The following is a 14,339-nucleotide window of genomic DNA, read 5'->3' as shown; positions in this document are numbered from 1 at the left end:
GTGCTGGGGGACATGGCGACAGCAAACGGGCCGCTGAGGGGACAGGGACCGTGCTGGGGGACAGCGGGAGGAAGTGTGAGGACAGGGCGCTGCGGGGAGTAGCCGTGAGGGGCAGAATGGGGCACGGAAAGCAGGGAGGGGAGCGGGGCGATGGCGGCGGAGAGGGGGCAGCAGGAGCCGGGTGGCCACTCCGGGACCCCCGCCCGGCCCCGGAGGAAACGAGCACCCTGCAGGGGGGAATAAATAATGGACATAAATAACGGGAATAAACCTCCTGCGGGCACCACTCGGGCCGTGTAGGTGAGGGGTGTTCTGGTCCCCTCAGCGCGGCACTTCAAACTTCTCACAGCTTTGAAAAGCAGCTCAAAATTGACTTGTGGTGTGCTTATTTTAAAGCAGCTGCTTCGAAGCTGAATCACAACTTTTGCACAACTGGAGTCTCGTGGGGACAGCACGGTCTGGAGCCACACGGTGTGTGCAGGGTGATAAAACTATTTGAATTCCTTTAGCAGTGGAGCTCCCTTCTGTGTTCCCTGTGATGATAAAGCACTGCCAGCTCTGCACAGGGTCATTTTTCCAAGGAAAAATAAAAAACCCCCCAAGCTCAAAGCTCAGGCCTGAGCCCAGTGGTGTGCAGCAGGTCACACACACAGAGTGATGCCACATCCACCCTTCCCATTTGGTTTAATGAAGATTAGGCACTAAATGTTTTCCAGGAATCATATTGAGTCAACCCCTTTATTGTATCTGGCAACACACTTTTTTTCTCTCCCTCATTCTAAAGAATCAGAAAAGGGTTAAAATATAGTGAAATTACAGACAAGGAATATGTTCAAATTTAACCAAAGGTTGTACATATTTCTGGATGGCTCAAACCACATTTGAAGGAGCCTGTCTCTATATTTTTCTGGGTTCATTACAGCCAGGCATCCTCCCTCAAATGACCCTTCCCCTGTCATGTTTCATTCATGTGAAAACTTCAGTTCAACCAAGAGCATGACTCAAGTAAAATGCTGCAGGTGCCCAACTCAGGGCAGCAGACTCTGCAGATCTGCATCTCACCAGATAAAATTCAAAATATTCCCTAAAACTTGTGCCAGGGAATCATTTAAATTGAGTCTCTTTCTCCTAAACAGCTAAAGAAACTGAATCTGTGGAAACCCACTAACAGTTTACAGTTTGATTTAAAAGATACTCAGCACTGCACTCTGTTAAATTATCTTGGTGATTCTGGGGAAAAGCTGTTGGTCAGAGGTCAACTAAATATAAATAACACAAGACTCCAGATAGATTACAGGACTGGTTACAATTTCCCAAAATACACCAATACAGAATCAATTTCTCCCATAACAGAATGAACATGGCATCAATTATATATTTTACCCTTAAATAGAACAATTTTATTCAACCAAATCCAAGATTATTCCAAAATTATCTCTTAACATTGGCTTAGAGAATTATTTTTGCCATTTTTTCCCATTCAAAATCCCTTATATATTGCTTAGGAAAAAAAAATCTTTGAAATATTAATTTAAAAAAACATTTTTCTGGAAAAACAGGGAGCTTTTTTTTCTTTCTTGAATATTCCTTTTCTACACCTCCCACAAAGTAATGGAATAGTGAGAAGTTACAAGAACACTGCTCAACATCTACACAAAACTGAGAACTAAGGAGTGTGCCTTGGACAGGGGTAACACGACCTGGCACAGCCCCAGTTGGGACTGCCAAGGCAGAGGTTTAAAACTGGCTCCAATTCTCCCCTGCTCCCCACTCTGAGCTTAGAAAACCAAGTTAGAATTCTCTTTCAGTGAAGCTGAGATAATTTGTGTGAAGGTTGTGGCTCCAAGCCCTGGCAGAGAAGGAACCTGGAGGGGATGAGCGTGTCCCAGGCTCCCCACAGGCCTGGGCCTGCAGCTGGAGAGCATCAGAATTTTTATTTCTAGAAAAGTTTGTTCCCAGCCAAAAGTCTCTTCCAACATGTCCATGGGTGGCTTTCAAGATCCAAATAACCTGGGGGATACAACAGAAAGAAAAAAAAAATAAGTAGATGAGAAACAGTCACAACCACAGCAGTGTACAGCTGATTTTATCTGAATAACTTGGTGGGTTTCCACCCCAAAATGAAAAACATCCCCAAATTTAAACCCAGGTGATGTTTGACTTCAGCAACCTCCAACAAGCAACACTCTGCCTGAGGCTGAATGACTCAGGTGCTGGCACAGGTGGTTTTCATGCACTACAGGTGCCCACATTAGCAAAAAACTGAGCTCAACCCATATCTGAAAACTGAAATAAAGGAGTGAAGTAAAAAAGAATTATGGAAAAATTGAGTGGGAGAGACAGATGCAAACAGAGATATATGTGCAAGAAAAGTGCCAATATACGACTTTCTATAACCAAGTGAGAAGGTGCTGCACAGGGTTACTCACACAATCATGCAGAACATCATGAAGATATTCCACAAGGCAATGAAGATACGAAAATACCTGAGACTCAGCAAAAACTCTCTGATATTGTCACCTAGAAATCAAAAGGAGAAGCTTCTGGATATGAAAAACACACCCAACAATCACATTTTCAGCACTGCCTGAAAAACACAAGCTACTTTGAGAGGAAAAAAAAAACCCAAAAAACACAACAAAAAGTTCAGACTGAAATGTGAGGTTTTAGGTGAAGGATGGATGCTCTGTTCAGTGCAACTTCGTAAAGGTAAGTGGCAAAATGACCAAAAAATTATAAAAAGGGCAAACACTGCAAAAAAGGGAAGACCAGTTGTAGTTCAAAGGCTTCCTGGGGTTTTAAACTAGCAAACAGAGCTACAAGGGAGCAACACGGGTATATCCACGTGGAAAAGGCAATCAGGGAGTGAGCAGAGTGTTACCTCTATAGCACAGGTACACAGTCAAAAATGCTGCAGGAAATGTGCTTTTTGTGTGTTTCTTCTCATTTCAGAACATCCCAGTTTACAAGTTAATAAGCCAGTTATTCCAGCCCCACAGCAATTCACATCAAACGAAAAGGGGTGGAAAAACTGTGGTTTGGCCCAGGATTTCCTCCAGAAAAGCCCGTTCCTGTGCGAGTCCTGGCGGCCCAGGGCAGGGCTGTGCCCGGCTCCCGCATCCCCTCCGTTACCGGTCGTGGGTTCCCTCGGCTCCTCTCCGAATCCCTCCGTGTCCCTCCTCCTCCTGCGGGGCAGAGGGGCCGTGTCAGGCAGGTGAAACCCCAAAAAACCCTCCCCGTTCCCCCGCCCGCCCTCCCCGTTCGCTCACAGCCTGAAGTTGAGCACGGCACCGGCGTTCACCAGCAGCGTCCTGCGGGAGAGACGGGGAATGGGGACGGGGAACGGGGATGGAGCGGGGGGAAAGGGGAGCGAGGAGGGGGGAAAGGGTCGTGGACGGTGAAAGAGGTCGGGGAAGGGGAAAGGGACAGGAGGACGAAGAAAGGGAAAGGACGGAAAAAGCGAGACGGGAAGGGGAGTGAGGCCGGGGAGGGAGAAGGGGGATGGAGAAGGGCAAGGGGGTCGAGAGGGGAAGGGGAAGGGAGGAAGGGGTCGAGAAGGGGGACAGGAACAGGGTCAGGCACAGCCGGGCCGGGCTAACCCGGCCGAGCCGCTGCCGGTTCCCGGCCCCGGTACCCGCAGAGCAGCAGATCCCCGATCATGGCTCCGGCGGCGGCTCCGGGGCCCAGAGGAAGCGGAAGGGGCGGGCGCTGCCCGGGCCGGCGGCGCCTGCGCTGCCCGCGGCGGCTCCGGCACCGGCGGCTCCGCGCCCGGACACCCGCGGGGAGCGGAGCGAGGGGCCGGGCCCGGGCAGCGCCGGGCGCAGCTCCCACAGCCCCGGCACGGGCCTGCGGAGCCGGCTCGGGAATCGAGAACCGGGAGCTGAGAACCGCGATCCGGGGCCGCGATGGATCTGGCGGAGGCGCTGCCCCTCGGGGAGCTGGCGGCCGCCTTCGCCGCGCTGCCGGTGTTCCCGCTGTTCGACACCGCCTATTTCATCATCTCCGTCCTCTACCTCAAGTACGAGCCCGGTGAGTGCGGCCCTTGGCCCGGGGGGGCCCCGGGGGGAGCTCCGGTACCGCTGTGCCGGCACAGACCCCGCGCTGCCCCGCACCAACAGGTTCAGCCGCCCGCCCGTCCCTCTCTGCCGCCTGCCACAGGCGATGCCGCAGCTCCGACACCTCCGCCTGCATATTGAGAGCAGGAAAAACCCCCACGAACCCGTGGCTCTGATTTTGAGAAATAATCTTGGATTTTATTTAAGTCTGGATTCCGGCCTCATTGTGGTATTTAAGTTCGGTCACTTGGCTGCCACCCCAGGACTAAGAGTTGCGTTTCTGGCCGGTCCCTTGGCTTGAATATTTTTGTGGCTGTACCTTCCTCCTATTTATATACAAAAGAGCTGGAAGTAAAATCTAGGGTTTTTCCCACCCTCTGGACCATACCCTGAGCTGTTCTGAGGCACAATAACTGACCTTGCTTTGTTTGTTCTCTTGGGTTTATCTTGCACGGATCCATAGATCTGCGCCTTGCCTTTCACCTTCTGCCTTGTCACAGCCTGGCTGTGCCTCCGTCTTTTTCAAACGCCACTTTCCCTCTGTTTTTGACAACGTGTGCACTCCATGCTCTGTTTTGAGCAGTTTCACTGTAACTGCACGGTGTCTGAAGGGAAAACCAACCCCAAGCTCGGGAATGATTTTCAAACCTCAGGTTGTGCGACCTCCGAGCCGTACAATCCACACGCTGTTCCCCTTAAACTCCCTGTAAACAAGTGCTGGGCTTTCCAGGCCTGATCACTCCCAGCTGCCTTCCAGCATGGAGTCCTGAACCGAACAAATAACAGACAGCCCTCACAAAAATAGCTTTTAAATATATGCAAGCCCAGGAATCCGCTTGGGACTGGGTAAGGCTGGGGTGTACTCTTCCCCAGATTCCTACAGTGCTCCCATCCCACAGCTCCTGGGCTGAGGATCAGTGTCAGGACAGAACCGTCCTGTTTCCTCCTTGGAGACAGCATGGCTTTGTGGAGCCAAGGAAAAACAAGTGTTACTAAATTTAAGCCTCAAGCTAAACCTCAGGTTCCTATAGAACCAGTTTCATGTCTCGGCTGTTGCAGCTGTCTCGCTGCCGCTGTGTTTTCAGCTGGTTCAAATGTCCCAGAGGATGGAAGAGCCTGGGCACTCACAGCTTTGGCTCATGCTCATCTACTTCCTGCTGTTTAATGTGTGCCAGGTAATCATGTTGACGTAACATTTGTAGCATTTTCTCTCTTTATATGCTCACCAAACAGTTTTGTGTCTGAAATGCCGCACAAAGGATTCTGGAGCAGTTTAAGGTGATGAAACAACCTCACAGAATTGATGTTGTTGGGAGTTTTCCCTGAAAAAGTACAAAGGTGGATGAAAATTGCTACAGGAATTTAAAAAAAGGCCATAGCAGATTGTGGGAGGAGACCAGAAAGTATTTCCAGACTAGTACAGGAGTGGGGAAGAACCCTCAAATCCTCTTCTCTCAAATAAAGATTAAGAATTCCTGTTCTATTTTTGCAGGTTATCTTATGAATGAAAGAGCTGAACAGATTGTTCATGAATTCTAGAGGGCACCTAGGTTGAAGCAGTGGAGAGAATGGTACTAGTATGCATTTTATTTTTAGACTGTAAAACCACATTGATTGCAAGGGAAAAAAGTGTTCTTTCTGCTAGTAGCAAATAAAGGAGAGAATCTCTCAGCCAGTTCATAAACTTCTAATGACTCTGTTCACCTGAGACCTTTGGGGGGTCTGCAAGCTGTGATCATTTCTTGACTATCTCTGGTACTTGTTTGGGTTTCACACTTTGGTATTTTGTTTTACAAGCACTTTTCTTTGAGCTGCTTTGTGGGAGAACACGCATCTCGAGCCTCTCTCTTACTGGGTGTTGAAGTTCCTGCTTAATTGCTAGATCCATCATCTCACTGAGGCTGGACTAGATGGCCTTGAGGGGTCCCTCCAACATTGGTGACTCCGTGATTCCCAAATTTTTTCACAGGAGCCGTGGAGATGTCCCGAAAGAGCCCTTTTGCCTCCTGGCTCTGTGCTATGCTGCACTGCTTTGGGAGCTACATCCTCGCTGATCTGCTGCTGGGAGAGGCACCCATTGGCTACTTCAGCCACAACTCCAGTGTCATCCTGGCCACAGCAGTGTGGTGAGTGCCCTGCACCCCTCCTGATGTGGCACGAGCTGCTCCCAGCGCTCCGCCGGGGAGGGAGGTGTGGAGGGAGTTGTTCTCCCTGTGGGACACAGCTCTGATCTCGCAGGGATAAACGGGGGGGAGCAGAGGTGGGCTGAGGCAGTCTTTGAGGCTCTTGCACTCCTGGCTCTGGTTCCCAGTTTCCCTGACCAGTTGCCTAATGCTGTGATTATCTGGGCTGGGGCACTTCTATTCATAGCAGCCACCGCTGAGCCCGCGCCAAACCGCAGGAGCAGCAGCACCCGCGGGTCCCACGCAGTGAGGAGTGGCACATCCTGAAGATTTGGGGGCATTTTATTCGTTGTGTTGGTGGAATGTGCACAAATTAACCTTTAACTTCCCCACTGTGTATGGGTTGTAGGTGCTTTTACATGGCAGAAAGAGCAGTGTTGGGAAACACACTGTGAATGAAATTTTCATAAACAGAGGTCTTGGAGTAAATCCCTCAGCTATCTAGTTTTCTGTACTTGAGGAAATAAAGAGAAAGATCTTTTAGGGCTGAAAAATTTAGCAGTCTTCTGGAAAAAAAGAGTATTTGAAATCTGTCCTCTGTCTGAATATCATTTCAGTATATGTAGCTTCTTGTTCTGTATGAGCTGATGCTTCTGGACCATACAAGACACAAACTTCTAAAATGTTCTGAATTAAAATTACTGTGTTTTATTCAAGTTGGAGTATTAGTAGTGAGGGCTCTGAGTTACTGATGGCTCTCTGGGCTGTTGCATGCTGGTTTCCCTTTAGAATTAGCTATGAAATCAGGAATATTTTTTTTAATATTTTTCTTCTCTTTCACCCCCACCTGCCATAACTCAAATCTGCCACCACACTACCCCTCTCTGCATATCCCAGATCAGAACAAATAATCCCTGGTCTTTTTTGCAGGTACCTGATATTCTTCTGCCCCATGAACCTCTTCTACAAGTGTGTCAGCTTCCTGCCCGTGAAGCTCATCTTCGTGGCCATGAAGGAGGTGGTCCGGGTGCGCAAGATCGCGGCCGGGGTGCACCACGCCCACCACCAGTACCACCACGGGTGGTTCGTGATGATGGCCACGGGATGGGTCAAAGGTGACACCTGAGATGCTCCAGAGGCTGCAGGGAGGGCTGGGACAGCGTGGGGGCAGCTCAGGGGGAGCAGCAGGGAGGGGATGTGGGCTGGGGCTGCGTTCCCACCACGCAGGTGTTTGTGGAGTCTCGCAGAATGGTTGAAGAGCTGGAGTCAGGAGTTCTTTGTTCTTTCTCCCGTGATCTGTGACCTCACCTGTGACTTTCACGGGGTTCTGCCAGTCAGTTTTCCTTTAAGGGTGTGTTTGGAGCAAGCACTTGAGCAGCAATACCTGCAAGAGGCAAATGCCTTTTCCTTGCATCACGATCCACTTGGTAGAAAGTTAAGGAAGCGTTTACCCTGCTCTGTTGGCTTAGGCTAACTTTTAAATTTGGGGAGAATGTCAAGAACCCTTTGTCCCCTTGAAGATCCAGAGCCCTCTGCTGTGGTAGCTTCAGCTCTTTGACAGGTTTCTCTGTCTCACAGGTTCTGGTGTGGCCTTGATGTCGAACTTTGAGCAGCTGCTGCGTGGGGTCTGGAAGCCTGAAACAAATGAAATTCTTCATATGTCCTTGTAAGTCAGCAGCCTGGAAATTCCCAGTCAGATGAAGAATGGAATGAAAGAACCAGTCAGGGCTGGGTGCAAACCTTCCAGAAAACCTCTTTCTTTCTCTTCTAGCCCTACAAAGGCCAGTCTGTATGGCACAGTCCTCTTCACTCTGCAGCAGACTCACTGGCTCCCTATCTCTGAAGCCAACCTCATCTTCTTTTTCACCATGTTCATGATAGTCTGCAAGGTAAGTTTACAGCAGCTTTGTTGCCAGCAAATTACAGAGTTTAAACTGGGAATATTCACCTTCCTGAGCCACTGCAGGATTCACTGCTGGGGAAATTCAATGCTGAATTCTCCATCACACAAGCAGCTCCTTGTGCCTCGAGTCATGTAGCAGCAGGGACATTATCTGGGGTCAGTGGAATGCTCAGTGGTCAGTATTTCATTGCTCTGTGTGATCTCAAAGTGTTCCCTGTTGCCTGGCAGGTTTTCATGACGGCCACTCACTCCCACGCCTCACCTTTTGCTCCGCTGGAAAACCTCATCTGCCCCGTCCTCTTTGGCTCTGTTTCCAGTGGGCACCCAAGCCACCACCACGACCACCACGGGGCCTCCCACGAGGTTTCCCACCCTCCTCCTCCTCCTGCCAAGTCCAAAGAGGAGCTGAACGAAGGCACGAGGAAACGGAAGGCAAAAAAAGCTGAATAAAAAAGCAACGGCACAGAAAATAGGCCAAGAAAATTCTTCCAGAGCTGAGTCTCAAAGCCACCTGTGACCTCCTTTATGCTCCAGTCCTTCTCTCTCAGACTCCAGAGGAGAGGTGGAAGCCAGGACACTGCCAGCTGGGTCCCTGAATTTCATTTTTGCTCTCTGTGCTGCTGCTTGCTTCTTGGTCTGTGCCTCTCTATTCTGATCAGATTTTCAGGGATTTGTAGGTTTGTGCCAGGGTGGTAAGTGGGTGCCAGTTCCCAAGCTGTCAGCAAATCTGATGCAGCATTTTCAATTGATGTAAAATCTTTCACTGTGTTTATGAATGGGGGGAATGGTTTGTGTTCCTGCAACTCTTAAGTTCCTTTGAGATTTCACTGACCTTTTCAGTGTCTGCCAAAACAACAAACTGTTAAGACACAATGTGGAAATCAGGTTTCATTAAGTGGCCTGGTATGAGCTGGTCTGGTTTTTCCCAGCTCCCACACCTGCCATATCTCCAAGTAATGTGACATTTTAAATGCAATAAGGACATGGCCTTTGGCCGAGCCAAACCCTGTTCACCTCAGTTCCCTCTGATTCTGATGGTCAGGACATTGTAATTTGCTCAGCCAAGTCTGTGTTTGCAAGAGCTCTGAAGCTGTGAAGTGCTCCCAGTGCCATGTGTTGGCACTGTCTCTATCCTAGGCTGTGTGTGGCATTGCTGCACGTTGTTACTGAGTGTGTCCCACCCCAAACCTGATCCTATTGAACCAGGGGAGAAGCATGGCTCTGGTTTGTTTGTAATCCTGTGGGATACAAGAGTGTGTATGTGAGTGTAAGTATTTATTACTATTTATTTATAATTGCCAGGGCACCTAAGTCATGGACCTGAATCTGGCTTTTTTTTAACATTGCAATTGGAAGTTCTGATTGTGGCCCTGAGCCCCCAGCCCCGTGCTGGTTTGGGTTCACAGTGATCTTGGTGTGCTCCAGGACAGCCCAAACACTCCCTGGGTGCAGGAAAAAACCTTTCCTATATTCTTAAATTCAGATAGAAAAGCTGAAGCAGGGCATTTCACCAGCTGATGAAAAACTACTTTAAAGGACTGATAAAAGCACATCAGCTGAAAATATTGATTACCTTCTGTAGGTCCCCTCGGGCCAAACTGCTGGGCTGGGAATGCAGCTTGTGCCCAACAAGTGAAGAATCTGAACTGCCTTGCATGGCTCAGGAGGGTTCTGTCAGCTCATTCATGTTCTGCTTAGTGAACACTGGCTTTTAGAGTAGTTCAAAGCTGTTCTTATAATTGATTTTGTTCTTATAAATGGCATCTTCCAAGGGCTGGGATCACACTGAGAGTGGCAAGCCTGGGGATGTAGCACTGGGCATTTTCCATCCCTAGCACTTAGGTTTGCTGCTGTTTCCATTCCAGCTGGGAATGGAAACAGGATGTAAGAGAAGTGAGGGTTTGTGTGTGTATCCCTGTTCAAAATTGCAACTGACGGTTAATGAAAGATAAGAAACCATCCTTGTGTGCAGGCAGAGGAAAGCCAGTAGGAAAGGTCAAATGATCTGTGGGCTTGGGGTTTGACAGTGCCTTAATTTTGTGAGTTTCCCTCCCCTTCAGTAGAAAGCAGGAATTCTGCCTGACAGCTCCACTGTCTGGTCCTGCAGATGCTGCTCTGCTGGAACCTGATGTGCATGCATGAGACTGAATAAATGTTTTATGAGATGTCTGATCCAAGGGGAATTTTGTTTTATAAAAGCCGTCAACAAATAAAAATTGTGAAGTGACTCTGATTGTCCAGTGGCAGCTGAGGAAATCTCTGTGTTTGTTTTACCCTTCCCAGTCCCAGGCAGCCACGTGGGAGCTCTGTGTCACCAGGACCTGGGGACAAAATAATTCTGGGTGAAGAAGGAGATCAGACTTTATGTCCTACAGGTGTGTCTGAACATTTTATAGATGGAAATAACAAGGTGAAAAGTGTTTGTGGTGTTGTCCTCAGAGCAGACATCCTCAGATTTCAGGGAAGGAAATAAGGAAATTGGTGTTTATACCAGTTGTCTCTATTTTTCCTTTTGTCACTGTAAGAGGGAGGAGGGCATTCACCTGGGACTGGTAAATATATACACACACACACACAGTTCCATCATATTTTTGTGGAGTATCAGTATTTAAAACTGGAAAAAAAAATCAAAATTCTCTGCATGAGTGAATATTTAGCATGGTCCCATAGCTGCTGCTCTGCTCTCTGAGTGCAGAGTCTCTGCTCTTCAGAGTCTTTGGACCCTGAATCAAATCAAACTGAGTCAAATCACATGCTTCTAATCAAACACAGAGAGAAGAAATATTCCAAAGGAGGTTAAAATTTAAGCTCTGAACACCTTCAGAGTACCCAACAGGAGTGGGATTAGTTTTGAGAAGACAACAGCCACAGAGGAGTCACAAGTTCCATTTAGTGAAGCCTTTCCCAGTGAGAGAGATGGAACTTGTCTTGAATTTCCATGGCTCAGCACTGGCAGTCTGGTACAGTTCCAGCCTCGTGTCCTTCATCCCAAGAAGCAAAGATGGGCCTTTGAAAAAGCAGCACATCTTAACCAGGGCTGTGGAGACACAGGGGCTGCTCCAGCACCTCTGGGAAGCTCCACCTGACCCATCCAGACACTTCCTTCCTTCAGGCTCTGCTCCAAACAGAAAGGAAATGGGAGTGGGGTGTTTCCTAAAGGGATGGAGTAATTTATTTCCACAGCTCAGGGGTGGAAGTGATGAGGAAATCATGACACAGCCAGTCGACCCAAACAATCTGCAAAGCCTGTTTATATTTTCAAGGGTTTGTCTTGTCTCCCCCACAGATTTAACTCTTTTAAATTGTAAACACTCCTTAATTTAGAGCAGATGAGAGTGTAAATTGCACTGGAGAAGGGAATTTCCATAGGTATGATCCACGGATGGAAAAGGTCACTACAAGTCTTTCACTTAAAAAAACAACTCAGAAAATAATGGATCACAATGTTTCAGCTGGTTTAACCATTCTCCTGCCCTGTGACATCCAGTTCAGGGTTATTTTGCTCAGGACCTGTAAGTGAACAGGCTGATGACAGCAGATTTTTCATGTCTGAAGAATCCTACAATGTCTCTGGAGTCTGTGGCTCCACAAAATCTTCCCAACTCTGCTGCAGCCCAGGGCAGGACAGGAGCCTGCCAGGGCTCAGACTTCCATGGGACAGACGTCATTCCCTCCAGAGATGTCCTGATCTGATAACTTCTGATACTGACTCCAGTGAGACCAGGCTAAATTTAGCAGTAGGTTTAATCCTCAAAGGGGCCCTGGGTGCCTGCTGGGAAAAGCAAATGTTTCAGTTGCTGTTTCAGCATTTCATGTGGATTGACAGGTTTCTCTTTCCTGTTGCAGAGCCAAACCCGGTGCCTGCAGCTTTTCCATCGTGGCAGATCAGCTCCACAGACAGGGAAACTCCACAGGCCTTATGTATTTGTAATTAAAAAAAAAGAACAACAAACAAACCCAGAGGATAATTTTACACAGAGCATTAATAATTCTTCACAGCAAATGAAGTAACAAAATGAGGAGAGCGAAGGAAAGAATTTCAGTTTGTGTAAGAAAAGGCAAAGCCAGTGCAAGAGCACCAAGCCAGAGCAACCAGTGCTCCTGGTTTCCACTTCTCCTTTTGTTATTGATGCCAATATTTACATTGTTGCACACTTTGTCCAAAGAATAAACAAATTATATGATCCAGCAAAGCAGAAAGACCTAGAGGATAAAGATGGATGTTACCTTGGCTGTCTCCTGAGCTGTACAGCCTTTTAACACTTGCCAGGTGATCAGCTGCCAAATGCCTGCTCCTTCCTGCAGCCTGTTCATGGTGCTTTAAGGGCACACAAAAGCATTAAAAATTCGAGCTTTAAGTGTTTCAGAGTAGCACAGATTTATCTGGCCCTTAGCTATGAGTCTCTGTTTTATGGTTCTTGTGCTATTCTTTAGAGGATGCAACTGGCTCCCATGAGGATAAGAAAAGTAAGGCTGAGATAAAACAGCATTTCCTATGGCCTTAGATACCCAGGATTTTTGCTGCAGCAAAGATTTTTCTCTCAAGACATTTTAATTCTTTGCCCAAATAACGAGAAATAAGAATATACATCTATACAAGACTTTCCAGAAAGCTCTCAAAGGTAGTTTGGAGTTAGTGTGAGCTGTTTCCATCCAGGAAGACGAGACACAGACAAGGCAAACCACTCAAAAGGGAGAAATGATGCTGTTGATGCCAAATACTCTGCACAGTGGGTTGATATTTTCCTCTTTAGGATGCTCTTAGTATTGGCCCCAAGGCATCTGGTTCATCCTGCCTGCCCATCCACCACAAGGAAATGCCAGTTAAAGGGGTTTGAATTTCATCAGACATCAACATGATTTGGTAAACACCCACAAAATTACCTCCCAGCTAAGAATTTAATCCTGCTCCGAAGGCAGCAGTCTGTGAACAAGCTGTTGGGGGCTGATGGTTCAGGGAACAGGCAGAGAGTGAGAAATCGGTTCTCTGTCATGCCAGAGCCCACGCTGCCATCCTGAGTCACAGTTGCTACTCACTTCACCTCTGTGATGACATCTGTGACAAAAAGATGTTGATAGTGCTAAGATCAACAGTCATGAATACCTTGGAGTCTGGTCTCTCTTTCACACTTGTGCATTTGCGTCTTTCACACATTATCCTTAGAAAAAGTGCCATTTATATTTCCTTATCTGCTTCCTTTACTTGCCAAAAGCGAATTTGGGGAGGGAATTTTTTTAAAGAGCTTGTGAATGTCAGGAAGAATCGGTGTGAGACAGCGATTCCATCTTAGCCTTAGGGTACAGGTAAGCTATAGCCCTGGAATGCAGGAAAACAGGTCTGAGATGTTTAGAGGCTTCAACATTTTTATAGCCTGAGGAAATCCAGAATATCCCCGGAAAAGATTTCGTTGGCTGACTTTGTTTGGTTTTGATTTGCAAATTACAGCGAGCTCCCCCAAACCCATAACACAGACTCGGCATTCCTGCAGAAAGCGAATTGCTGCTTCCCCATTATCCCAGCCCTTGGTGCTCCTCAATGGAGCTGTCAGGTCTTGGCATCCCAAAAAAAGCTCTGCAGGCTGGGGCACCTCTGCTCCCAGTGCCCCCAGCTGCCTGAAACAGCGAGGGAATCTGATTTTCTTTGTGTGTGTGACAAGAGCCGGTGCCATCAGTGACAATGGCAGGAGATGCAGTGGGAGAAACAGGGAACACATCCCAGATTGCGGTGCCTTGAAATGCAGCCTAAAAAAATCCATGCCTTCAGAGTCCTGGTGTTGCTTAGATTAGATTTAGAATAATGTAGGCTAAACCCTAATGTGGGCTCTGTGCTGTCTGTCTCTCGAGGTAAGGCTCCCTGCCTGTTTGATTTATGACAGATTAGGATGTCGATTAATCTCCTTTTATTTGGGTAGATGACTGTGGAGATTAATCAAGTATTGTCTGCAAAAGGAGCCTATAAATGCAGATTACTAATTTTTCATTAATTATTCCTCTGTATGGCAGAGGGATACAGTCAGGGTTAGACACCAGACTCTTAAATCTCATTTCATGAGAGAACCAGAAAAAGCACAGCAGCTGCTCTGGCTGATACTGGTTCTCTCTGACATGCTCAGTTCAGCTTCCTGGAAAAGGCAAAAATCCACAGAAATTATAGATTATGGGCTGCTGTGAGAAGCAGAAAGTGGCGCTGAGCGAGGGAATCTGCTGGGCTGGCAGAGCACCATCCCTGTTTGCACGGGGCAAATGGGGAAAGCAGCG

At 47.8% G+C, this 14,339-nt stretch overlaps 2 protein-coding genes and 1 long non-coding RNA gene across 7 annotated transcripts in view; 1 reads left to right on the top strand and 2 right to left on the bottom strand.

Annotated features, from left to right (window-relative positions):
• Positions 1 to 724: 724 nt before the first annotated feature.
• On the bottom strand, positions 725 to 3,722 carry SMIM7 (small integral membrane protein 7). Of its 2 annotated transcripts, XM_015651736.3 has the most exons (5): positions 3,635 to 3,721; positions 3,270 to 3,311; positions 3,133 to 3,185; positions 2,430 to 2,520; positions 725 to 2,010 (listed from the first exon to the last, which is right to left on the bottom strand). In XM_015651736.3, the coding sequence occupies exons 1-5, from the start codon at positions 3,658 to 3,660 to the stop codon at positions 1,995 to 1,997; spliced, it is 228 nt and encodes a 75-aa protein (XP_015507222.1). In that variant the 5' UTR covers positions 3,661 to 3,721; the 3' UTR covers positions 725 to 1,994. The 2 variants fall into 2 exon arrangements, with proteins under 2 accessions (XP_015507222.1, XP_015507221.1); XM_015651735.3 differs by lacking the exons at positions 725 to 2,010; positions 2,430 to 2,520 and having other exon boundaries at positions 2,547 to 3,185; positions 3,635 to 3,722.
• A 67-nt stretch (positions 3,723 to 3,789) lies between these two features.
• Positions 3,790 to 10,324, top strand: TMEM38A (transmembrane protein 38A). Of its 3 annotated transcripts, none has more exons than XM_015651733.2 (7): positions 3,918 to 4,029; positions 5,548 to 5,626; positions 6,025 to 6,181; positions 7,109 to 7,293; positions 7,757 to 7,844; positions 7,950 to 8,067; positions 8,310 to 10,324. In XM_015651733.2, the coding sequence occupies exons 3-7, from the start codon at positions 6,036 to 6,038 to the stop codon at positions 8,529 to 8,531; spliced, it is 759 nt and encodes a 252-aa protein (XP_015507219.1). In that variant the 5' UTR covers positions 3,918 to 4,029; positions 5,548 to 5,626; positions 6,025 to 6,035; the 3' UTR covers positions 8,532 to 10,324. The 3 variants fall into 3 exon arrangements, with proteins under 3 accessions (XP_015507218.1, XP_015507219.1, XP_033376005.1); XM_033520114.1 differs by lacking the exon at positions 3,918 to 4,029 and adding an exon at positions 4,062 to 5,230; XM_015651732.3 differs by lacking the exon at positions 5,548 to 5,626 and having other exon boundaries at positions 3,790 to 4,029; positions 8,310 to 10,314.
• Positions 10,325 to 11,136: 812 nt separating this feature from the next.
• Positions 11,137 to 14,339, bottom strand: part of LOC107215526 — an 18,161-nt gene continuing 14,958 nt past the window's right edge. Inside the window, exon 4 of one of the 2 annotated variants that reach the window (XR_004500347.1) lies at positions 11,137 to 11,853. This is a non-coding gene — a long non-coding RNA (uncharacterized LOC107215526). Of the gene's footprint in view, positions 11,854 to 12,960; positions 13,138 to 14,339 lie in introns of those variants that run through there. The other variant, XR_004500348.1, reaches the window with a different exon arrangement.

This window comes from Parus major, chromosome 28 (assembly GCF_001522545.3).
Source record: "Parus major isolate Abel chromosome 28, Parus_major1.1, whole genome shotgun sequence".
Classification (NCBI taxonomy): domain Eukaryota; kingdom Metazoa; phylum Chordata; class Aves; order Passeriformes; family Paridae; genus Parus; species Parus major.
The sequence above is the reverse complement of the archived record's forward strand: the minus strand, read 5'-3'. Positions and strand labels throughout refer to the sequence as shown.

Bases quoted from the DNA above. Each gene is read 5' to 3' on its own strand.
- SMIM7 (XM_015651735.3), bottom strand. From the start codon at position 3,660: ATGATCGGGGATCTGCTGCTCTGCGG. The intron at 3,312-3,634 runs GTACCGGGGCCG...TCTCTCCCGCAG, and splicing joins GGGGATCTGCTGCTCTGCGG to GACGCTGCTGGTGAACGCCG. The intron at 3,186-3,269 runs GTGAGCGAACGG...TCTGCCCCGCAG, and splicing joins GCCGTGCTCAACTTCAGGCT to GAGGAGGAGGGACACGGAGG.
- TMEM38A (XM_015651732.3), top strand. From the start codon at position 3,906: ATGGATCTGGCGGAGGCGCTGCCCCTCGGGGAGCTGGCGGCCGCCTTC. The intron at 7,845-7,949 runs GTAAGTCAGCAG...TTTCTCTTCTAG, and splicing joins GAAATTCTTCATATGTCCTT to CCCTACAAAGGCCAGTCTGT. The intron at 8,068-8,309 runs GTAAGTTTACAG...GTTGCCTGGCAG, and splicing joins TGTTCATGATAGTCTGCAAG to GTTTTCATGACGGCCACTCA.